The 23,696-nt window shown below is 46.4% G+C and overlaps 8 protein-coding genes across 8 annotated transcripts; 2 read left to right on the top strand and 6 right to left on the bottom strand.

Moving 5' to 3' along the window:
* Positions 1-238: 238 nt before the first annotated feature.
* On the bottom strand, positions 239-2,188 carry GL218_04797 (Lipase 1; the record flags this gene model as incomplete). The annotated part of the gene is made up of 4 exons (XM_033581421.1): positions 239-826; positions 894-1,519; positions 1,603-1,915; positions 2,045-2,188. 4 exons carry the CDS (start codon positions 2,186-2,188, stop codon positions 239-241), a joined length of 1,671 nt encoding a protein of 556 aa, XP_033435656.1.
* Positions 2,189-3,653: 1,465 nt separating this feature from the next.
* GL218_04796 (Iron-sulfur clusters transporter ATM1, mitochondrial) lies at positions 3,654-5,795 on the bottom strand (the record flags this gene model as incomplete). Its single annotated transcript, XM_033581420.1, has 2 exons — positions 3,654-3,718; positions 3,776-5,795. 2 exons carry the CDS (start codon positions 5,793-5,795, stop codon positions 3,654-3,656), a joined length of 2,085 nt encoding a protein of 694 aa, XP_033435655.1.
* A 3,147-nt stretch (positions 5,796-8,942) lies between these two features.
* Positions 8,943-9,623, bottom strand: GL218_04795 (putative n- gnat protein; the record flags this gene model as incomplete). Its single annotated transcript, XM_033581419.1, has 1 exon — positions 8,943-9,623. The coding sequence occupies one exon, from the start codon at positions 9,621-9,623 to the stop codon at positions 8,943-8,945; it is 681 nt and encodes a 226-aa protein (XP_033435654.1).
* A 2,949-nt stretch (positions 9,624-12,572) lies between these two features.
* Positions 12,573-15,258, top strand: GL218_04794 (Neutral alpha-glucosidase AB; the record flags this gene model as incomplete). Its single annotated transcript, XM_033581418.1, has 2 exons — positions 12,573-14,177; positions 14,233-15,258. The coding sequence occupies 2 exons, from the start codon at positions 12,573-12,575 to the stop codon at positions 15,256-15,258; spliced, it is 2,631 nt and encodes an 876-aa protein (XP_033435653.1).
* Positions 15,259-16,096: 838 nt separating this feature from the next.
* Positions 16,097-17,687, top strand: GL218_04793 (uncharacterized protein; the record flags this gene model as incomplete). Its single annotated transcript, XM_033581417.1, has 2 exons — positions 16,097-17,137; positions 17,283-17,687. The coding sequence occupies 2 exons, from the start codon at positions 16,097-16,099 to the stop codon at positions 17,685-17,687; spliced, it is 1,446 nt and encodes a 481-aa protein (XP_033435652.1).
* A 597-nt stretch (positions 17,688-18,284) lies between these two features.
* On the bottom strand, positions 18,285-20,006 carry GL218_04792 (uncharacterized protein; the record flags this gene model as incomplete). Its single annotated transcript, XM_033581416.1, has 1 exon — positions 18,285-20,006. The coding sequence occupies one exon, from the start codon at positions 20,004-20,006 to the stop codon at positions 18,285-18,287; it is 1,722 nt and encodes a 573-aa protein (XP_033435651.1).
* Positions 20,007-20,936: 930 nt separating this feature from the next.
* GL218_04791 (uncharacterized protein) lies at positions 20,937-21,785 on the bottom strand (the record flags this gene model as incomplete). The annotated part of the gene is made up of 1 exon (XM_033581415.1): positions 20,937-21,785. One exon carries the CDS (start codon positions 21,783-21,785, stop codon positions 20,937-20,939), a length of 849 nt encoding a protein of 282 aa, XP_033435650.1.
* A 697-nt stretch (positions 21,786-22,482) lies between these two features.
* On the bottom strand, positions 22,483-23,676 carry GL218_04790 (uncharacterized protein; the record flags this gene model as incomplete). The annotated part of the gene is made up of 3 exons (XM_033581414.1): positions 22,483-23,300; positions 23,358-23,443; positions 23,537-23,676. The coding sequence occupies 3 exons, from the start codon at positions 23,674-23,676 to the stop codon at positions 22,483-22,485; spliced, it is 1,044 nt and encodes a 347-aa protein (XP_033435649.1).
* Between the last annotated feature and the right edge of the window lie 20 nt (positions 23,677-23,696).

Here is a 23,696-nt window from a genome sequence, read left to right as displayed (position 1 = left end):
TGTAAAGGTTGAAACCCGCAAAATATTGCCGGATGCGACGGTCCCCTTTTCAACCTCTTGCCACTAATGGAATAACAATAGAAATAAATTATGCAATAAACGCATATTGGATAGACTTATACAACCCTACAATTATAGATGATAGGTAAGGTAGGTAGCTATGCTTCCAAAATCACGACTGGGGGGTCTCATAGAAAATTAACTCAGTCGAGTCACCGAAAGCAGAACGAAATGTAAATCACAACCTCCCGTCAACCATAGCCTGCTGGATCCACGCGCATCTCTTACCCCATAAATCATCTTTCGATGTTCTAAACTTCTTATACCCCAGTTCTAATATCGTCGAATTCTTTCCGTACGTCGGGAAGTGCGGTCCACCAGCCTCGTTCGGGTCTCCGGTTTGAGCAAATGCGATAATATAATCTTGCAGCTGCGTTGCTAAGCGTCCACTGACGGGGGACTTGTTATCCGGCGTGCTCGTGTCGCCGTTGAAGAATACGTACGGCACGTCGTCGGCATGCCAGCCGGGCGGGTGCGTGAAGACAAGATTGAACGTATCGTTGCCCCGCGCTCTCGATAGGTACTGCGTCGTGCACGCGAAGCTGATGTCGGAGACTAGACGCTCTAATCGCCCAGCCTGTGTTTTCCATGGGTACTTGCCGCCTAGCACATCCGGGTACAGCCCCCGATCCGTAAGCAGCATGTTGATGGTCGTGTTCGAGGCCGCCGGCAGGCTCTTTCGTACGTATGCCTTCACGTCAGCCGCGGTTTTTATGCCGCCCGGCAGGAAGGGTACAGATTCATGGGATGTATGGCTTATGAATAGCTAGTTTGCGATGTTAGCAGTACTTTACTGAATATTTGGTTCTATTTGACGAGAGGAAATCACTCACGTCAACGGTAGAGTCGAATTTTTCTTGGTAAAGTAGCTTCTGCGGTATATCCGCCACAAGCGAGTTGTCGGGCCCGGGGCCGAAGCCAAATGTACCCACGGGTGCCGAGGTGACAGTTTGTTGGTTAATATACTGTAGCAGATCAGCTGGTAACCCACGCAGCTGTTTTACATTGTAGATGTCGCGTCCGGCTAGTTTGGTAGCCTCGTTCAACGTTTTAAGATAATTGCCATCCAAATCGATGTTATGTTGGAATGCAGGAGACAGGATAATCGCCTTCGTAAACGGGGCAGTTCCCGTCGCGTTGAACGCTGTGAGGTGGTGGACAATACTCGCAGCCCCTGCGCTCTCACCCATAACCGTCATTCTATTCAGGCCGCCTCCGAATAAGACGATATAGTTGTTAATCCAATCTAGAGCAAGCCGCTGGTCATAAAGTCCGAGGTTTGCCGTGACATCCTCACCAGATAGCCAGCCATACATACCCAATCGGTAATTGATTGAGACTATGATGGTTCCTTTTTGATCATTTTCTAGAGATCTGGCGATCAGGCCGGCTGGGTTGCCGTATAGATTCTTAGACCCGAATGTGAAGCCGCCGCCGTGCATCCACACGAGGACAGACGCTACAAAGTTCATGGTTATTAGGTATTCGTGTATCTAAGAGACGTATGATAAGCCATGCTAGCAGAATCACAATGCGACTCACCATTCGCAGTAGGGCCCTCGTCGAAGATATGCGCGGGCACGTAGACGTCGAGCACTAGACACGACTCCGTCTGGCCGGGTTGGTCGTTGAGCATAGACGCCATTGTCTTCCTGTCGATTCCGCTGCGTTGTGCTAGGAGGTTGATAACCCATTGCGGGTAAGCCTGCGGGCACATGACAATCTCATCGTTGCCATGTTCGTGGCCCGGTGCTCCTTCGGTTTCGACGATAGCAACGGGCTCTTTGAAGCGCAGGTCGCCGACTGGTTGCTGCGCGTACGCAATATTGTTGAAGACATAGTAGTTGCCAGTTTCCTATGTCAACCTGTTAGTACCCTCCAGCAGAGTTCCCGAGCTCTTCTCCCCCCCAAGCAGTAAATACAGGCGATCATCTCGACGTTGAAGTGATTTAACTGGCCACCTAGAAAGGGGTGGATAACGCACATTTACCGATCCCTGACGAACTTCGTATCCTAGGTCTACGGATGGAGTATCATCGTCCCTCCTCCCGTTGTGACCGAGAGCTACGGAGAAGATGCTTGCAGAGATGGCTAAGTAAAGCCAAGAAAACATCTTGAGGTTAGACATCGTGTATTTTAAATCTCGTGAAATAGACGAGTTTAAGATGACATGAGATAGAATGGGAAAGGGGAAATAAAGGTCAAGAGGCATTACTCGCATAATATAGACCATATATATATAGTCTACGCTGGGTACCCTTCAGATACAGTTGCGTCTAACGTGCACCAGTCTTGTTAGAGTTTAGACACAGATTTATTCCAAACCTATACTCGGGCAATAATACATTAGGTACCTAACCGATGTCTAAGGACAACTACGCTCGATGATCGGTCGGACATTTTCTGCGTATAAGGAGACCGGAATAGGAAGGTTATCTGAGCCAAGATCTGCCAGGCCTGGAGCACTGTCTTCGCAGCCACTAGACTAAGGGCAGAGAAGGGGCCTCGTAGCCGTGATGTAACCCTCTGCGCTTTGTGCGTTCGTGCTATATAGGTAGGCCTAGTGGAAACGACCATGGGGTCAATACGTTGAGATAACATCCCATAGCGCTATAGGATAGGATATATTCAAGAGGTAGACGAGAGGTGGCTTTGATAGACTTGCTTGAGATGCGGCCTCTATTGAAACCACCAATGAGGTTAATCAATCCTCCTCGATGCTAGTTTTAATTTTCATATTGATCGTGAGTGTTTAAATAAACCCAACTGGTATACTAGTAGGTAGGTTCTCACTCAGAAAGAATATAGAACCCCCTTAGATATATTCCTCTCGGCTTCTCTAACCCTCGTAAATAAGCCTCTAGGTACCTACCTACCTACCTCGTATAAAATTAAGCAATACTATTCCTTCATACCGCGGTTATAAAATGCGCTCGGTCTATTATATCCTAGGTATGTGAAAATATGAACACTAACACTATGATCAGCCGCATCCCTAAATGTTGGTGCTTATAGGTTTGAGCTATTACCATTATCGAAAATAATGTTTCGAGTTCCAGTGGGAAATGGAGTTTACGGTTGTTCTAAAAAGGTTGCTGAAAGGTAGTATAATAAATCCTCTGTTCATTGTCAGGCAACAGTGCTATGCCAAATCTACTCCTTGACAGCCAACAACAGACGCTCATGTCACACTAACCTACGGGGATCGCACTCTAATATACTAATGAGATTGAAGCTTTGATCTAAACTAGAGGTTTTAGGTCTAGCAAAGTGATGGTGCTTTTGAAGAGAGGTAGTCATGATAGCTACTAAGCTCACACTGGAGTTGATTCAACAGACACTGCTGACCATCCCCCTACTGGAAATATAGTCATCGTATTCTTCATAGATTACGATGCTCCTGCTATAATTGTTCATGTTATACAACACACTCGCGTTACTATGCCCTACCATAGCTCGCAGGATTCCCAAGAACGATTGTTTCAATCAGGCACCATCCCTAAAAAGATGCCTGTTCAGCTCTATTCTACCCGAGATCAGCAAACACCCAAAATGTTCATCCTGACCGAGGCTTCTGAAAGCTGAATCTCCTTTCATTTACTTTTTTCGCTAGCCACTCCTTCTTTCTCCCCATCAGAGTTGAACAGAGTTTCTTGAGCTGCAAGCCTTAAGTTAGAATCTGAAGTTACAGGTGTCCCTTTCTAGGGTTACTTACCGCTCCAGAGCTCCGAGTATAGCCCACCTCGGTCAATGAGCTCTTTATGCGTCCCTTGTTCGGCCACTCTGCCTTCCCTTAATACGATGATCAAGTCGGCGTCGTATATAGTTCGTAATCGATGGGCTACGAACACGCTCGTCCGCGCCTTTTCTCGGAGGATGCTATTAATGTTTTGCATGAGTGCCTGCTCCGTATGCGTATCCAGTGCGCTCGTCGCCTCATCAAAGAATAGCAGAGGAGGGTCCTTCAGCAGTAATCTGGAGACCGCAAGACGTTGCTTCTCTCCTCCGCTGATCATCATACCCCTCTCGCCAACTTTGGTGTGGTATCCCGCAGGCCAGCTAGAAATAATGTCATGAATTCGAGCACGTTTGGTGGCTGCGATCACTCGGTCTTCGGGCGCCGACAGATCACCATATTTGATGTTGTGTGCAACAGTATCATTGAAAAGCGGAGTGTCTTGCGGGACAACGCCAATCGATTTGCGCAGCGACTCTAGCGTAACGTGACGAATGTCTTGATCATCGATGAGAATACGACCATTCTCAACATCATAATATCGGAAAAGGAGCCTTAATAATGTAGACTTTCCACATCCACTTGGACCTACGATAGCGACCTTCTTACCGGCGGGAATTGTCATTGTTAGATCTCGGAGAATGGGGCGCTCTGCATTGTAGCCGAAGTTCACATTCTGGAACTTGATCTCGCCTCCTTTAGAAAGATGAAGCGCCTTCGCATCAGGAAGTTCCTTAATAGTAACATTCACTTTTTGTAAGTTGAAGAGAGTCTCCATGTCAAGAAGGGATTGCCTGAGCTCTCGGTAAACCGAACCTAGAAAGTTCAACGGGACGGAAAGCTGAAAGACAAGTTGGTTGACCATAACCAAGTCGCCCACTGTCAGGGAGCCGCTTGCCACGCCGTTGGCGGCAAGGTACATCATGGCTGTTAGGGCACTCGAGAAAATAATGTTCTGGCCGCTGTTGAGCAAAGCCAACGAAGTCGCAACCTTGATAGAACTCTTTTCATATTCCTGAAGCGCCTTATCGTACCGAGAAACTTCGAATTTTTCGTTGTTGAAATACTTGACTGCCTCGTAGTTTATTAACGAGTCGACAGCTACTGTCGAGGCCTTATTATCTGCGGCGTTGGCCTGCCTTCGGAACTTAGTTCGCCAGGAGGTGGTCCAAATAGTAAATGCAGTATACGCGGTCATCGTGATAGCCGTGATGGCAGCATATTTCGCACCATATTGCCAAGTAAGGATTCCGCATACCATGCCTATCTCCAAAGCCGTGGGGAAGATGTGGAATACCATACTAGTAAGTAGGAAACTGATGCCTTTGGTACCTCGATCGATAGCCCTTGTTAAACCACCAGTCTGCTTGGTGAGATGAAAGTTCAGGTCTAGGCGCAGTAGGTGATCAAAGACATTGCAAGCAACTTTCCGTATAGCCTTCTGTGCTACCGAAGCAAACACGGCATTTCGTAGCTCTTGGAAGATGGTTGCCCCTATCCTCGTTGCGCCGTATGCTACTATCATGCTTCCAGCTACCATAGCGGCGGTACCACCCATATCTCCCACATCAATATTCATAGCATCCACAATGCTCTTGAAGTAGAAGGGTACTTGGACATTCAATACCTTGGCCCCAACGAGAAGTACAACAGCCAATGACACGCGTAATTTAGTATTGAAGCTATCCTTTGGCCATAGGTAATGTGCCATCTCTTTCATTATTGCCCAATCCGCTTTCCGTTGCTCCTGAGCGCTTTTGTCGATAGTGGCGAGAGGATCTTTCTGCGTAGTGGCGGGTTTATTGGCGGCATTGGAACTGAATCTGGCTATACCCAGTTGTGTTTTCGAGGTTAAACTTAGAATATGAGGTTTTTGTAGAGGGTTTTGCGACGTCGCAAAGATGCGCGTGCCACTACGCGATGGTGAAAGCCATGGGCTTAATTGTGGTCTATTCAAGCCGAGGCAGCCCGGACAAGGGGCAGTAGCCCGGAGGACCATTCTGACAACCATGACTACGGATATAGAACATTGAACATCGTGGGCCGTGCGTATACGGAGGAATATTGAGGAGAGTCGGGTGGTAGACTAGTAAAACTACTTGATGGTGTCGAAAGGCTTTAAGAAGTTATATTGGAAAAGTTGGAAGTCGGATCGACGAATTCAGGTTAACAGGTACCTATGTAAGTAATAGGTCTTACATAGATGTACCTTAGGAGGGATTTAATCGATTAATTAGAAATATATGTAGGTTAGGTAGTTTCGGATGTATCGGACAGAAGTGTCGGTATTAGCGTGTTGATAGGTATTGTTCAAGATATAAAGGATTAGTTAGGAGGTAGTTGTAACTTGTAAGATGTAACTTTAAATGAGGCAGTAAGGGAGCATCAGTATTTTTGCGATTGATGGAGGGGCTCTCGACGTCAGATCCCGCAAGCATTGCGCGACTACCCCGGACCGAAGCTCCCTTTCCATCAAGGTAATTGCCTAGGAAGGTTAGCGCATGTAGGATTTATGTATCTCATACTTTACACTAGTATGTAAGGTACCTCTACTGAGAGAATTACGTAAGAGCATTGCTAGGAGATGAATACGTAAATATTTAAAAGCTTTACTTCAATCGCTTTACACTTTACTCATATTAACTCAAATTATTTTCAAAAGAAAACAGCGTAAAAATAAAATATCTAGCAATTAATATGAATTTCTTATACTCATAACTTAGGTACTAAAGCGTAACGGCATTCATTAATCGATCGTAATCGTCGTTTGACTGTTATGTCGAGCTCGTATATTTTGATGGTCTTTTTTATCCGCTTGTTACTCGTGTACGCCTCTGCTAGCTCGCGCTTCAACACCAGTCGAGATCAGTCGTATTCTGACAATATCTTCTCACATACCATTTAGATATACTTCAATATCTTAATCACCTCTTAGATACGTTCATCATCAAGCCGACAACACCATCTCTCTGTATCCGTGCTGTAACGTCTATCCCAAGTATTCACCTATGCTGCCTCCGGAAGTAGGCCGAAATCTTATGAGCTCCAATTAAACGAGCTCTTCGTGGCGGTCTTTCCACTTGAGTCTCAAGCGGCGCTTGACCTTGTGGTGAATTGTTTTGGGGACGTGGACCTACCGGTTGGCCAAGGTTTGATGTCTGGTTTTGCGACATTTCCCCACCGCCCGCGTGGGAATCCGGAGGTGACGCGGGTAAAACTTGCTGCTCCGAGGCGTTATTCTGTTCCGCTGATAGTCCAGGAGGTGGGATATTTAAGGCGGCTAGTCCTTGCTGAACCCATCGGTATAGCTCATTAGCTTCAACTATAAGACGTGGGTTGTCAGGGCCTAACATGTTCGCTACATTTCTGCAGAGGAAATCTTCGAACGTGAGGTGCAAACCGGAAGCAGAAGGGTTAAACTTTCCGTTTTGGTCTTGGAACACCTGCTTCTATTTTAGAATGAACGGAATCGATATTGGAGCCAGACCTGATAGTCGGCAACGTACCTGGTTATCTACACTCATCCTAGGTACTACTTTGTTACCCGAGACCCAATCTGCCCTCCATATCGAAAATTTGGCCTCTCCAGGCATTCCACTTTGCCGCTTCTCATAACTATCATTTATATCTATAGAAATGACAGTTCTCACTTCACCTTTACTTTTAGTGATAAAATCCTTTGCCCGCTTTGGCAACTCCTTCGGCCTTTGCGACCAGGACACTTCTATGACCAGTCCCGGATATGTGCAGTCAGGATACTGAAAACTCTCATCTGGACTTTTCCCATGAGGCCCCTCCCCAAAGGTAATTCTCGCCGATCCTGTCATGTAAAATGGTTTGCTCAGGATCTGGCTGAGCCCCTCTGAGTTTGTGTCCCTGTCCGAAAGCGATTCTAACTGATTTGCCAATTTCATGAAAATTCGCCTAGATACATGATCATGGAGCTTTGAAGGCATGCGAAAGACAATATGGTCTTTTTGTTCACTTCGATAGGGATAATCGTAGCTACCTAGATTGTCACAAGGGGACGAAACGGGACTCTCAAGATCCACTCACCACAAATCGCTCTCGAAGTAATGTTTCAGTTCATCATCATCTTCCCTTTGTATTTTATCACGCAAGTCTTTAAACGCTGATTCTGTCAATTCTTCTACGATGAGAATATCCTCAGTTGTATACTCCTCGTTCTTTAATTGTTTTATTATATCAAAGACGCGTTGAACTCGTTTCTCTCGAGCCTCTCGGGCCGGTGTTGGCCGAGTTGACTTTCGACGTGGTTCCAGATTGCCGTAGTTATCTTTATCAGAAGATAATACTGATGTAGCTTCTTGATCGTTCGGCTTCTCTATATTCTCCTCCCTCTTGGCTAGGTGCGAATCAAAGGGTGAATTTAGGTCGGGCGTAGTAGGCGATAATGGTGGATAGAAACCCGAGCCTTGATTATGGTACAAAGTCTCTGAAGCAGGTTCCAAATTGGACAAAGTAGGTCGATTACATGCGGGTGCTGGCTTTTTTCTAAACCAATCCCGTACGCGACTTCGTGATGTGAGAGACGGCGGTGGTCCGAATGTACCGGACCTACTTACTCCGCTAAGTCCTGAGTCTGGTCTAGGTGAAAGTGGCGACGTAGAATCTGGTGATCTAGTTGGGTGGTTGGGAGTTATAATACGTTCTATCGCTCTAAGCATTTTGAACCGAGAGAGCGTGAGGTAGGGTGGTCAGCTATGTGTCTAGGGTTAGAAGATTTTATGAAAGGAGTATTTAAGATGCATGGAAATTTAGTATAAGCCGTATTATATGTGGAAATATACATACAAGCTTGTTCCGCTTTAACTCCTATCTTAGACATGCAGTATGTTCCTCTAGCAGCGAGATAATATATCCCGAACTTGGTATTGGGTGGACCCCGCCCAAGAACAATACGACATTATATCAGATGCTACGGCATATATATATACTAAGTCGGTATATAGCAGTCCATAAGGTATATTTTATATCCAACACTAGGGGCAAAATAGTATCCTATATATATTATTCAGTCGCTAGCCAGTGATAAGCTTGATCCTAGAACTCCAACTATGCCACCTGACTGGTCCTAGTTCTTGTCTCCTAGCACATATCCTCTTATATACGATAAATATCATCCTCAACTTCCGCTATTGTCTTCCGGAAAAGGAAGCCTGTGACAAAATAATTCCAGTGGCTCGCCCAGCTTATCCTCTTGTGTGTAAACATCCATGTACTTCGAAAACTGTATAAACCCAAGTTTTGCCAAAACCTTCTGACTTCCTATATTGTCCCAGTCTGTGTTGGCATGGATCTGTTCTACAGCATCCAAATTGTTTCCCTTCTGAATAGATGACGAATGAACCCGAAGTTTAGTGCGGTTCCTAGGCAAATCCCACCAGATCTTAAGAAACGCCCTTAGGAACTCGGTCGCGTACCCCCGGCCCCAAACCTCTTTCTTGAATCTGTACCCAATCTCGGGCCAACCACAAGATGAAGACTCTAGTGTATGAACACCTCCCTCGCCGATTAATTCGCCCGTAGACGGAAGAAAGACGCCGTACAAGAATGTTTTGTCGCTATATGGCGGTAAAAATTGGTTCAGCGCTGATCGAGTCTCTTCAATGTCGTGGTCAGGTCTCCCTTGCCTACTACAGGCCATTGCTTCTGGCTGTAAGCGCAACTCGTGGTAAGCCTGAAGGTCATCCTCCTGCATTGGTCGAATCAATAGTCGCTCTGTTCGGATTGACTGGCGCTGAGAAATTGGTAGAAGTGGTATATGTGGAAGCGTGGTTTCCACTTGAGCCCATGGTCCCTCCATGTTTGTTGTTGAGTTAAGGTGCTATGCCCTAGTATGTGGTTTTTTTATTTTTTTATTTTCGTTTTCGATAGATATTAGGGTGTAATTTTATATGAAACTTCATATAAAAATCATTAACTACGCCGTAGCGATTTCGGGGTGACTCACCCGGATTGAAAATACCCAGGCTAGTCATCAGGCTAGGTCCCATGAAGTGGCAGTGCTAATCAACATACTACCTCTAGTTTAGATCGGCCCAAAACTTCACTTATCAACTAATTCAGGTAGGTAGCTTGTTCCTATATTCTAAATTTTAACATTAGACGCCACGGGCGATTATGATTGAGTAGACAGGTATCTAGGTATCTTTCACACAAAGAATGACGTTCGAGAATAAGTATGACTAGGGTGTTATTGAATGCAATTATGTTTATTCTTTCTAGTAAGATAAAGAATGATATTGTTCTTTAACTATATCAATAAGAGCATTGTGATGGCTCATTTGGTCCTAATTGTCGTTTCAAAACAATAGGATTATCCATGACGTATGATATAAGGTAGATTGAGCTCGGTTCGTGAGAAAAGAAAGTATTTCTCCAGTGTTTTCTCTTTAAAGTCGTTCGCTATTTTGGTAATAATATGCAAGCATGGCACCTTACACCATGTTTCACTCACACAATAATAATACATCCGTTACTCCAAGATGGCTTACCATCCAAGAAGGAATAGCAACTACACTGGTCGGTATATTCGACCACGGATCTTTTCAGCTATCTCGACGAGATGATCTATATCATAAAAATCTCATCACATATATTGTTGTTGGAGCTATCGTATTTGTGTTTCTTTTAGCTATCCCGGCGCTCGAGTTATGTCGCCGGAAGAGTCGTTGGGGGAACACGCAACGGAACATTCCTTCTAGTGAATCTACTGAAGTCATTAACCAATCCATAACTGCTCCTACACGGCCCACACCTGAAATTTGGGAACAAGAGCTTCGCGATTGGAGAGATACGCATTGGGCTTCGGAGATGGGATCTTCAGACCATTTTATCGTTCCTCCAAGTTCAACCTACCCTAGTAAAAGGAGGTTACCTGTCTACCATGATGGGGAGAACGACGACCAGGTGTTTGTTGTTGGCAGTGTGGACGATGACGAGCACCATGAGGGACTTAGGAGTCCCATGGTGATTGGTATCTCCACAGCAACGGCTATGCCAATAAAAAATGTAAGTGGTAGGCAAAAGTCTATCGATTTAGGCTCGGTAAAAAGTAAGGAGTCTGACGATTCTGCCACGTCAAGTTTACAAGACGACTCTGACAAGGGCACTGCTGGATATTGGGATAGCATAGTTGATGATGAGGTAAAGAAGAACTAAGTACGACGTTACGAGAGCATTAGTATATTAACCTCGCGCTACGACTTGCGTAATTTAACTAGACAGTATAGTTGTAAGGCCATTGTAAGAATTAATTTTAGGGGTGTTAGGTGCTTTAGTATAGTTACTTCATACAAATGAATTTATTGATTCCGCGAATACCTGAGAGAAATATTTAAGTACTTGTAATTAAAAGAACTTCAAAAATCAACCTAACCCTACATTTAACAGTTCCAATGTCACTAAATATAAAAGGGATAGTCCTTTATTTTGATTTATTGTAGATCTCTACTTCAGCGAGAGGGTGATAGTATCTAGGGCCAGGTGGAGCATGTGCGCGATGAGTTTGAATTTTTCAAGGACGATACGCTTTAATTTCTGAGAGCTGATAAGTTGGTCGCCAGTCTGCTTCGAGTGAAATTTACTCAATACGACTCCATACAGCAGAGACACTCCTCGAGAAAGGCGCGAGATTTGATGTAATTGATAATACGAATGGACTCCTATCACTATACCTAGCCTAAAAGATCGGAAAATGGTGAAGAAAACGTTAATGAGTAGTATTAATGAGGAGGGGGATAGAGATGTGCGAGTTAAAACACAATAAGAAGTTTTGATGTCAAACTAGAACCACCACAATGCAATGTATTAGCATTTTAGAGTTTAGAGGACTGCTTATAATGGCACGAGACAAAAGACCTCAGTCTCAACACGTTATTAAATAGAAGTTATATTCGTTAGTTGAATGGGTGTCCTGGGGTAACTCTACTTTCTCATAATTACACGTCTTTGTCCCCCCGTTCCTATGATACCAGACAATCAATCAGATCAGATAAGATAACCTCGTTCTAAACTTCTCTTAGTCTATACCTGTTATGGTACATTATGTTACAATATGTGCATGTTCTATTCCTAATATATGCCAAGCTTAACCGATACCGCCGGCCTATCTCTGTCCGAGGAAGGCCAACCTGGTCAATTCTCGACTGTGATTGGTTAACCCGGCTACGTGACAACTTCCAAATAGCACCAATCACGGATGCGGCGACTTTAAAGAGCCAAGATACTCCCGCCGTCGTGAAATGCCGTGCTTAAATAACCTGGATGATCGGAGCCCCGCATAGATGTTTTTTGCGGAGTAATAGACATAAACATATGCATTAGACATAGTCATGTGGAATAATGGTCTGGTTTTCAGACCTCGCAATGTCTTCTCCAACTTATAGTCCTTATGTTTTCAACGAAGTTATTGGATAGCGCTCCAAAATCGGTCCATTGTGCGGGATCATCCCCATCCCCCGCTCCGCAAGGGGTTCTCTGTAGAACCTTCATCGGAGGTTTTTATGTAATCTCAACTTAGTCTTCGTAGCTACAATACTTGAGTTATCAATATGGTGCTACATATATCTATTCGGAATTCTAGTAGTGACTTGTGATGAACATATTTAATACTCTATTTTATGTCAGACCCTCCGCCTAAATTCCATTGTAGGTGGCTCTTATTAGAAGTCATAACGCTTCCCGAAAATAAAGTTCTCGGATATCCTTTTCCCATTACTTGCTTATCCTCTATTACGTATAACACCCAAATATGTATAAGCAGTATGAATATATACCAACCAACTATGTGTTGGACACTTCACACGAGACTAGCTCGGAGAAGATCCCATCCCTAACACTCATCTCTGATGGCAAAAGCAACCACGAAACATGTCATTTCAGATTCGAAGCGCTGCGTCCAAATGTGTTTCGCACCACTTTCACAACCGCTCAACACTTATTGCCACCACATCCCAGCGCAGAGCGTCCGGAGCCTACCCTTGGAAATGTTACTCCCGAGATCAGTGCTAATGCGGATAAAAGTTCTCATACTATAAAGCTTGGATACATCAAAGTTGATGTTAATTGGTCAAACACGCCAGTTGTCTCCCTCTTCCTGGATGACCAGCAGAAGCCGATCCACCGTGACCTAGACTTCCGATCATACGCTGTGGATGGCTCCGGCATTGCTCATTACACGACTTACAAGTCGGATAGTCTACATGTTGGACTCGGAGAGAAGGCCGCACCAATGAATCTCAGTGGTCGGGGGTTTAATATAACAGCAAGTGATACATTTGGATACGATGCTTACCGGACGGACCCCTTGTACAAGCACATCCCTCTACTGATCAACGTCACTCCTAATGGCTGCGTGGGCATCTTCTCGACTTCTCACTCCCGAGCGACTTGGGCTGTTGGATCCGAATTAGATGGAATGTGGGGTCATTACAAGGTCTACCGGCAGGCCCATGGTGGACTTGAAGAATACCTCATCGTTGGGAGGACAGTGGCGGACATTGTTCGATCTTATGCAGAATTGGTAGGTTTTCCATTGCTTGTACCTCGGTACATGATGGGCTACATCGGTGGCGGCATGAAATATAGCATGGAAGACTCTCCGCGCGGTTGTGATTCGATCCTCAATTTTTTCAAGAACTGTGAAAAACATGGTATGCCGTGCTCGGCGTTCCAGATGAGCTCGGGATATACGGTAGCCGAAACCGAGCCTAAGACCAGGAATGTTTTCACTTGGAACCATCACCGTTTCCCGGATCCGCGGGAATTCACACGCGAGTGCCACAAGCATGGTGTTCGTCTTCTAGCGAATGTTAAGCCGTATGTCCTCGCAAATCATCCGGCGTATGCAGAACTTTCGCAGTCCGGTGCTTTCTTCAAGGACCTGAATACTTCAACTACTGCAGTCACGCGACTTTGGAGCGCCGGGGGAGGAGAGAGCGGAGAAGGTAGTCATCTTGACTTCACTTCTAAGGCGGGATACAACTGGTGGTATAATGGAGTGAAGGCCCTTAAGGAGGTTGGGATCGATGCGATGTGGAATGATAATAACGAATACAATCTCCCTAACGACGATTGGCAATGCGCTCTTGAGACTGTCACCGTACCACCCGGTGAATCTCGGAAAGATGTTGGACTCTGGGGTAGAGCACTACATACCGAGCTCGTAGGAAAAAGTTCTCATGATGCGACGATTGAGGCCGAACCTGAGGTCCGTCCATTTGTTCTCACTCGTAGTGCAACAGCGGGCACCATGCGATATTGCGCCAGTTCGTGGAGCGGCGATAACGTAACAAGCTGGGAAGGGATGAAAGGTGCAAATGCGTTGGCGTTAAACGCAGGTTTCTCTCTACTTCAGGTAAGCATCATATTAGCTTCATCATACCTAAAAGTTCTGCGTCTCATTTATATAGTGTTATGGCCATGACATTGGCGGCTTCGAAGGCCCTCAGCCAACGCCAGAGCATCTCGTTCGTTGGATACAGCTTGGCATCCACTCACCACGGTTCACTATCAACTGCTACAAGACCAATCCCGACGATAACTTGGTAGGCGAGGTCATTGAGCCGTGGCAATATCCATCTGTAGCGCCAATTATTCGAGACGCGATACAGCGCAGATACGAATTGGTGCCGTATACGTACTCTCTCATGCTAAAGTCCCATCGGGAGGCAATTCCGCCCCAGCGATGGACCGGCTGGGGTTATGAGTCTGATCCCATAGTTTGGACTAAGGAGCTACTCAAAGGGGACTCTCAATACTGGTTCGGAGATGCTCTGCTCATCGCAGGCGTCTATGAACCCGGAGTTTCAAGCGCAAAGGTCTACCTCCCAGATCAAAGCGGGAACGACCTAGGATTCTTGAACCTTTCGGCGCCGTATCAATACCTCGAAGCCGGCAGGTGGCACGAGATTTCTTCGACTTGGCATAGCTCAATCCCCGTGCTTGCGCGCATCGGATCTACTATCCCGATAGGAAAACCTAGGCCGACTACATGTGTCGCCAATGAGGACCCGGAATTCCCAGGTATGGAAAAGGATGATTACCGAGCGGTTGAGATATTCCCTCCACCAGTAGCTCAATACCCTCACTGGCCTAAAGGTAACGAGCTTTCAACGCCCGTTAACACGTTTGCGGAGACGAAATGGTTCCACAACACATGGCTCGAGGACAATGGTGTAAGTCCCGTGGAAAAGCCAACGCTCTGCGAGATTAGTATTTCCTACGGCGTATCAAGCGATGAGATCCGCGTAAAAGTAGAACTGCAAAAACATAATCAATTCGAGCCGTTATGGATTAAAAACGGCGTCACTTTGGTGTTGCCCGTTGGCGAAGAACGCCCTGTTAAATCGGAAAACAGCGGGGATCTTCAGGACTTGGGACGCGACGAGAAAGGTCGGCGGATTTGGAAAGTTGGTATTGATGTGAAGGGTTCCTAGAGGAAAGGAAAGGAAAGGTTGAAGCAAAGAGAGGTAGGCTTATTTAGAAACTTATAGTACTCAATTTATAGCAAGATGAAAAGCACTTAGGTCAGATTAGATACTAAGATGACTTGGTGAGAGATACGCGCTAGAAGTTATTCCCGCTTGTTTGTAACGACATAGGACAGTTAGTGACATTGCTACAAGTATTGAAAAATCCCGCATATTTAACATCTAAGCATCAGTGGTTTAGTGGTAAAATCCATCGTTGCCATCGATGGGCCCCGCGTTCGATTCGCGGCTGATGCATTTATTTTTCTATTTTTCTACATCCATATAATGTAAATGACTTGTTCTTTTTTTAGATTTTCCTTTTCCTTTTTTTTTTTTTTTTCCTACGTTTACTTAGCCGACATGTTCTATATCGCTAAACATCCATTACCACTATTCTGTCCCTATAACTATTTCTTTTCAGCACATTTTTTAGAAATGTACTATGTAAAACCCCCCTCAGTTTCGGTTCCCTCACCGGACCTTAACACTATTGAGTACAATGCTACCATGTTATAAGAGGATGAAGGTGGAGATGTGCTGGGGTCGGGAGGAGACATCGCGGCTGAGTTACACCGTTTCAGCCCCCGCTATTCATCCTTCCGAAGACAGGATCACTGGTGAGGTAGGTAACCGATCTAGTGACTGATAGCTAATATCTCAATTGCTCTTGTGCTTCATTTTCACTATAATCTATTAAGGTAGTAACAACTAAGAAAAAGGCATCCATATTAACGTTGTGTTTGTGTTTACCTGAACTATGATATAATACTGGTGAAGTCTCCGGGTCTCCCGTGCTATCAGTATGGAAGAGTTTGCTCAACTGGCCCGTGAGAACTTTGAGGTCTTCCAGCGGTATGGCGACACGGCGCTCGGTCCCGATCCCAAGCTCCGTGCTATCGCCGTGTATTCCTCTCCCCCGGGGCCGACGACATACATTGAGAAGGATTTGAAGCTTGGCCACTTACCCAAGTTCTTTAGAGAACGACCTATTAGTGGCGACTCCCACAAGAGTGCAACAACTACGCCGCCGCCTGCCTCACTCAAGCTAGTCGTAATCGATAGCCGGCTGGAGTCATGGTCCACCCCCTTTCCTTCGCTATGGGTGACCAAGGATATCTTCCTAGGGCTCGTTGATGCGATGCATATGAGCCCGGCGGCACTGTGGCTCCTGCGCAGCGAGTATGACGGCTTTCATTACTTTCCCTATTCCTCCGTAGATTATGACGAGGGTCGGGGAAAAGAGGGGGCGACGGCAGATGTCGACACGTACTATGTCGGAACATCTAACTTTGTATTGGTATGGACGTTTAACCAACGGACCCTACAGACACACGCTCTATGGATCTTACGGCAACAGCATAGCTTTAGTAGTAGCGCACCCGCGGCCTGGTTCGTCAACGTGCTGCGGCGGCACCAGGAACACCTACGCTCGCCGTTCCTACTAGCATACGTAACGGCTCTAAGTGTGTGCTGCATGTTCGACGGCGAAATCTCATACCGCGCACACATGGTACGGCTCACGGAGCGTGAGACAGGCTATAGTCGGCACTCGAGTGGGATCGAGGAGCGCCTGGGAATGGAGTCAATTACAGTCTATATCAAGGACGTCGGTGAGGTGCTAAACCATATCGCCAACAACGAGCGGCATTTCCGCCTCGTGGACGTTGTCCTCGACTTTGTGCTTGACAGCGTGCTACTTCCAGACGCTGGATACGGAACTGCGGTCGAAGACGAAAACACACGCCGCTTGATCGCGGCGATACCCCTGTTGAGGAGGCGTATGCACGCCTCGCAGGAATATCTCAAGTATCTCAAGGAGCGCGCCGAGCGCCTATCAACGGTGGTAAGACTCTTCCAAAACAGCTATTCTTATCCTTACCACCTTAACTTACCTTTCCTCAACTCATCTTCTATTACACCTAAGACATAGAGCAAATATATATATCCATGGACAAAGAAAAAACCACAGCTAACAACAGCCACAAAAGCTCTTCGCACTCCTAACGCACGAAGACTCCGCGACGCACGCAGACCTAGCAGACGCAAGCCGGCGGATCGCAGAGGCGACACGGCACGACAGCTCGAGCATGCGAACTGTAGCGATAATGACGATGGCGTTTCTGCCCGCGACATTCTTCGCAGCGCTTTTCGCTCTGCCGTCGCTAGACTGGCATGCCGAATCCGTTGCCGGCATCGTCCAAAATCCCGGGTTTTGGGTTTACTGGGCGTTTACGCTGCCCTCCACCGCAATTGTCTTTGGCCTGTGGCTGTTGCTTGATCGCCGAAAAGGCGGAGATGGTAGGAATAGGGATAGGGGTGGAACAGTGGTGATAGAGGGCCAACCTGTCAATGATGACGGGAGGCCGCGGAGTGGGGGGAGTAAGGTGGAATAGAACTTATCATGGCTTCCCTCATGGTAGAAAATTCCTATGCTTGGTAACTGTGAGACGTCGAGGGTCTGGACATACGTACATATCTTTGGGTTATTTTAGAGCAGGAGTACAGCAGTCTTCATATAAAGGCTACCAAGACTAGAAGTCAGACAGGGTTTATATAATGAAGCACTGAGCGTAAAGTTCAGGGGTAGTATACCCAGTGTCCCCTACCTCAGCGCATTCTTAAGATCTCAGACAATATGCAGTCCATAATAATTTGCATTGTTATATCTTATATTCAACGCATACTCCAAGCCTGGAGATTAAATTATTGCCATCAACTAACAAGCGCTAATACTTGACTTGCCTAAATAGTAACCGATTTCAACGCAAATCCAGAACGCTTATGCTCCCAGACCTGTTAAACCATCCGAGACTCCATACAACGTACATGCTATTCTTACGAATGCAAGAGACCCACTAACGAGGGCCTAGATAAGTCCGAATTATAGTCAAGTAGAATTAACACCACTCTAAAGCCCATCCCTGTCGCATTCTAAGATGGCAACCGGCATCTTTATACCCCGTACCACTCTATGACACAGAGTTAACCCATCACCATCCATCTTCATCATCTTCATCGCCCTCGGAATGCTCTTCAGACATATTCGCCACTATTCCACCGTTCTCCAATAACTCATCTTCATCTTCTATCTCATCGTCTATGAAGTTGATATTGTTGCCTGCATCTAAACCTTCACTGCCTATCGATGCTTCAATATCCGAGCTGGCATCTGAGTCCGGAGGGATAGGGTTTTCTTGGCGATACTGCCTCAATTTCTCAAACAAAGACATCGACTTCGGCTTCACAGGTTCCTCGTCCTCATCCTCGGGCTCAGAAGGCTCCTCCGATTTGTATACAATATCGCGGCCTTGATTCGTATCTTCGCCTCCATCCTCATCGTCCTCGTCTTCGGTGTCGGAAAGGACAACGCGGCTTCGCTTAGCAGGTCGCGACGGCATTTTAACTTCTTCGCGCTCATCATTAGAATCATCTTCATCGTCCGAAGACACAATGCGACGTTTACGTCGAATGGTCTTCTGAACGGGCTCCTCGTCAGAACCATCCTGCTCTGAATCATTATCATAATGATTGGGAGACTCGGGCTCAAGGCTAGAGAAATTGCCGACTTCTATTTCGCCGTCCAAATGAAGTTCAGAGTTCTCATCCTGAATAGGAGAAAATCCGTTAAAGGTAGATAAATTATCTTCGTCGGAGCTAGATTGTAAGACTAAATCGTCATCCTCATTTGAACCGTCATCGCTGTCGATTGTTGCATCATCTATCCCCTCGCTTTCGTACTCATCCTCAATTAAAAGATCAGATAAAAACTCATTTTCCGTATCAGAGGACCATCCTTCGGGCTGCTCGCTCATCGCCTCGAGTTTTTCGTAGCGGAGGACCCCCTCGTCATATCCGAATTCTATCATAGACCAAATTTTCAAGGGTTTCAGATGTCCAACCGTAGTTTGGGCATGCTCTTCGGCGAACTTTCGATGGTTCTCAAGGTCCGGCCAGCAAAACATAGATCTCAGAGGTCGTGGACCCAACACTGGATCATATTCTGTCTGCTGGGTGTAGAAGCGCTGGACTGAATCAGATATACACCACATTAAATCGCGGGAAGAATACTCGTAACAATCATAGCAGTAGAATATTTCTTTCACCGTCGGATGAGTCGCCAGCCTCGAATAGAGAATCTCCTCATTTGCTGCGCGAAGGTAGCTAAAGGCAATGTATTTGATATTTCCGAGAGATGAAAAGAACTCTTCTATGTCATTGGGGCCGAGGAGAGAGCTAAGAGAGAGGAGTACAATATCTCTTTCACTGTTGTAACGAATAACGCCGCTTCCTCGATGCAGATCAAGAGTATCAGGATAAAATTTCAATGCCAGCGCACGACTCTCCTGATGTGTAGCTAACATTGCTCTCGCCGGCGCAGTCTGCTCTATTAGAGTTGCGCTTCTCCAGAACTCAATTGGGTTCGTCCTGATAATCATTTGAAATACTCGCGCTTTAGTTCTAAGATCCGGGTCGAAGAACTCCCAGATGCGAGCGCGTAGTTCAGGGGGTAGTGATGTGAACTGGGGAAAAAAGAATTGTTCCTTGGTTGAGGATGTATCATCAGAATTATCTGATTCACCATCGGATTCAATAGCTTCCATGTCTAGAAAACCATTGGCATCATCTGAGCTAGACTCATCGGAGTCATATTCATCAAGATCCTCATCTTGCTCAAACGCGACGCGATCCTCAATATCAGATTCCTCCTCCATGATGAGTTGATGAGTAGTGAAAAGTGAAATTGTTTAAGAGCGCGAAATTTTGGGGAACAAGATCGAGAACGCGATGCCTTGAATAAAAATATGCTTAGATGAGGATTAAATGAATGATGTAAGGAAAGAGACTTGGAGGTGAAGATGTAGAAAGGCTGTGAAGTTTAATGATGACGAGAGAAGGTACAAACGCTAAATTGTGACTTAACGACCTAATTGAGACAATGGTAAGGCGCGACTTCGACTAGAAACAACGCTCAAAGTTGCTTTTGTTGCATTCCGTATTAGGATGTACATGTACACGGACCTCTTTTAAGTACATAGAAATACCTATATGCATACCTAAGGTACCTAATGTATCCTCACCTTTCAATGTTTTTCATTTCAATCAATTCTCCAATCCCTCACTTTCTTATTGAAGAATTTAATTATTATATTAATTCATGCCATTGGCCCTTATTTAAATAAAACGAGTACCTTTTCTTCACCTCTTATACTATCATTCCCTTTATCCATTTTCTTTATACGCCTTCAACAAAGCGTCCCTCTCCCCAACTTAGTGTTTGTTCATTGTCCCAACAAGATATGGACACAGATATCATCAGAGTTGCTAAGTATTCCTACAATTCGTATCAGAATTACTTACTAATGTGAATCTACGCATGTCAGAAATATTATTAATGGCATTGCTATGTTACCTAGGTAGCTTGATATCAATTCATTGTTCGTCTCGAAGACAACACATGTATCCCTGGCTAAACGTACTTGTTTGCTGGTCAACTTCATCAGAGTCACGATGTCACTGGCGTCCTTGCGCTTTTGGTACTTAGCCTCGCGCTTCCTCCTCTTTCCTCCATATCCTAGTATGGATCTAATAACACACGTAATCCCGGATTACTGGTCTTTTTTCCCTAGGGCATACACTGATAGTCATTTGCTCTTGCGAGAGAGTTTGCTACTGCTGCTGTTGCGGGAACTTTTTTTCTTTAAGAATTTCGAGTCTCGGTCTCGTGCAGCCTCTCTTGCAGCCTCTCGCGCAGCTTGTCTCTGCTCGGCATCTCTGACTGTGAAGCATCGCAGGATGCATAGGTAGAAGGAAACTTTTCTCACGAAACCATCGCTCCATGTATTCCAGTCCTGACGCTCCGCCCGACTACGGAAGCTGTCTGCCAATAGCACGAATCGCGTGAGATGGTCAACTAGATCCCATCCTACTCTCTTTTCTGGCCGCGCACGTGTCCACCGCCTAGCCACCACGTCGCCTTGCTTCACAGACTGAAGATCGAAGAATAAGTCCTCAGCCACCCAGTACGGCTTCTCCATGGAGTGACTACTTTCGCGGTAGTAGCGTACGAAGTCAGCTCCCAGCTCTAATATCTCTGGCGCGCTAATGAACTCTTGGATCGCCGTTGGATTCACGTCCGGTAACTCGGCCGCGACATCCTGGAGTGTGTTACTGATATGATTCCAAAGCGTCCCCTGGGGTGACTCGGCCCATTCCTTTCTCACGCTTCTGTGATGCCGTTTCGATGAACTTCTGCGTGATCCATCTACAGAGCCGGTGGATCCCTGGCGGTTAACTGTAGACGGCGAAAAGCTGTGAAGATCAACGGTGCTGTGTGGCCGGGGAATATCAGGCCGTAGCCGGTTGATGTAGTCGGCGAACAACGCAACCGAATTCTTTGCGTCGCGCATGTCATCCATCGGGTTATCTTGACATATTTGCGGTCCGGCTTGGTGATGTTCATATTGTGTAGTAGATGCTTGCCAAGGCTGCATGATTATCAGGTAGACCAAATACCTAAATACCTATGGATGCGAAAAGCAAGGGCGCTGCACAGAACCGAAGGGGTGGGTAAAGATCGAAAAGAGAGACGAATAGAAATTTGAGTCCGTCTTGTTTTGAGCGGACTCAATATAGGCTTTGCTGATCAAAATTTAAAGTGGTAAGAAACACCCTTCCTGAGGATGCCAAAAAAAAAGAAAATCTAAACTGCGCAGTGGCCAGCCAATATCTAAGGATTAGTGAAGTGAGGTGTGATGGTTACTCTAGTACCCTGAACACGTGTGGTTTATGTTTTTAAACCACGTCACTTGCAAGCGAATGCTTATAAGACAGAACAATTGCCTTGTGATACTAGATAAAGACATTTATTTGCGTATTAAAAAAAGACAATCACAATCGTAGAATGACACGTGAATCCCGCTTTTGTATCCAAGAGAAGTTTGCGATCGCTCCCCGCCTTCTTGCGGGCTTTGTCCCACTGTCGGGAGAAGACAGTGCACGAAACAACATTTCCTTTGACAAGCTCCTTCTAGGAGAAGCCAGAAGAAAAAAAAGATAAACTCTTTTGGACAGTCTTTTTCTTTTTCCCTTTTTTTCTTTCTTTCTAGCTTCCCCTAAGCAGTATTAGTGTTCCATTCCCGAAACCATAGCCCCCCTATCCTACAGCACAACGAGTGAATAGCAACACGTTTAACAGCCGACGTAGATAGCGTTGGCGAAAAGCGCATAGGTATCGGCGTGGTTCAGGTTCTGGGATGCCGAGAGGCTGCGAACACCGGCGTATCCGTAGGTGCCGTAGTCATCGGTGCCGTAGAGATGGGTCGACTCGTGAAGGGTTGTGGTCGCCTGGTCCTGGGCGTGGCAAGTCCGGGACAAGGCCGGCAGCGCGGTGAAGTACAGGTTACAGTTGACTTCATACTGGGATGAGGGCAAGGTGTACGCAAGAACACCGCTCGTGCACGCGCCATACACGTCAGAGCAGTATAGTCGCGCACCCGATGTAGTGCTGCCGCATTGGCTGGCTACCCTCGAGAAGAAGCTGGCAACTGTGCTGCGAGTAGAGCTGGAGCTCGACTTGAAGTACTCGGTCACCTTGGCGGCAGCGCCCGAGGTCGCGGCAGTCTGGGCTGCTGAGGCCAAAGCACGGCAGTTGCTGATAGCCGTGTTGGTAGCGGTAAGCTTGCTTCCGGTGCAGTCGGACTGAACGGCGAGACGCTTAGCGTGGAAGCGGCGGCGGACTTCCTTGGCGGCAGCGCCATCAACCTCGGCGGTTAGGGTGCTTCCAGCAACCGAGTAGATGCCAGCAAGGTCGGTGGTGTTGAGCTCGGCGTAGGACATGGCTCCTAGGGAGACAACGTCGTACTTGCCGCCGGCGCTGAGGTCGTAAGCCTGGGCTACGTCGAAGGTGGCCTCGACAGTCTCGCCAGCAGCGATAGTCTTGAACGCTTCCTCGTCAAGTCCAGTGGTTAGCACGCGTAGGCGAATGCCATCGAACTGGACCTTGTTACCTAGCAGGCCAAGTTAGTCTCTTCTAATGGTACATAACGCATTCGCAGAAAACTTACCACCCTGGTAGATGGCAACCTTCTCAGTGGCAGCATTCTCATCCAGGAAAGTACCGGTCTTGAAGACCTTCAGGTCAGAAGCACCACTAAGAATTGATGTCAGCTCTGATTCCTAAACTAAATCCGTTTAGACTTCTCGGGGGAAGGGGGAAACCCCTAGGAACTCAGCTCATACGTACGTGTTGGTGATGCTGGCCTTGACAGCTGTGTTGCCAACCATCTCAAGCTTGACATCGAGAGGAGAGTCACGCTTGTTTAGGTCGACCGAAAGAGCGCTGGCCGCAGTGGCGAAAAGGGAGATACCGGTGGTGAACTTCATCTTGAAGATGTTCAGACTAT

The sequence above is a fragment of the Daldinia childiae genome, assembly GCF_008694065.1.
Source record: "Daldinia childiae strain JS-1345 chromosome Unknown Scaffold4, whole genome shotgun sequence".
Taxonomy (NCBI): Eukaryota; Fungi; Ascomycota; class Sordariomycetes; order Xylariales; family Hypoxylaceae; genus Daldinia; species Daldinia childiae.
This window is presented reverse-complemented; position numbering and strand designations above follow the sequence as displayed.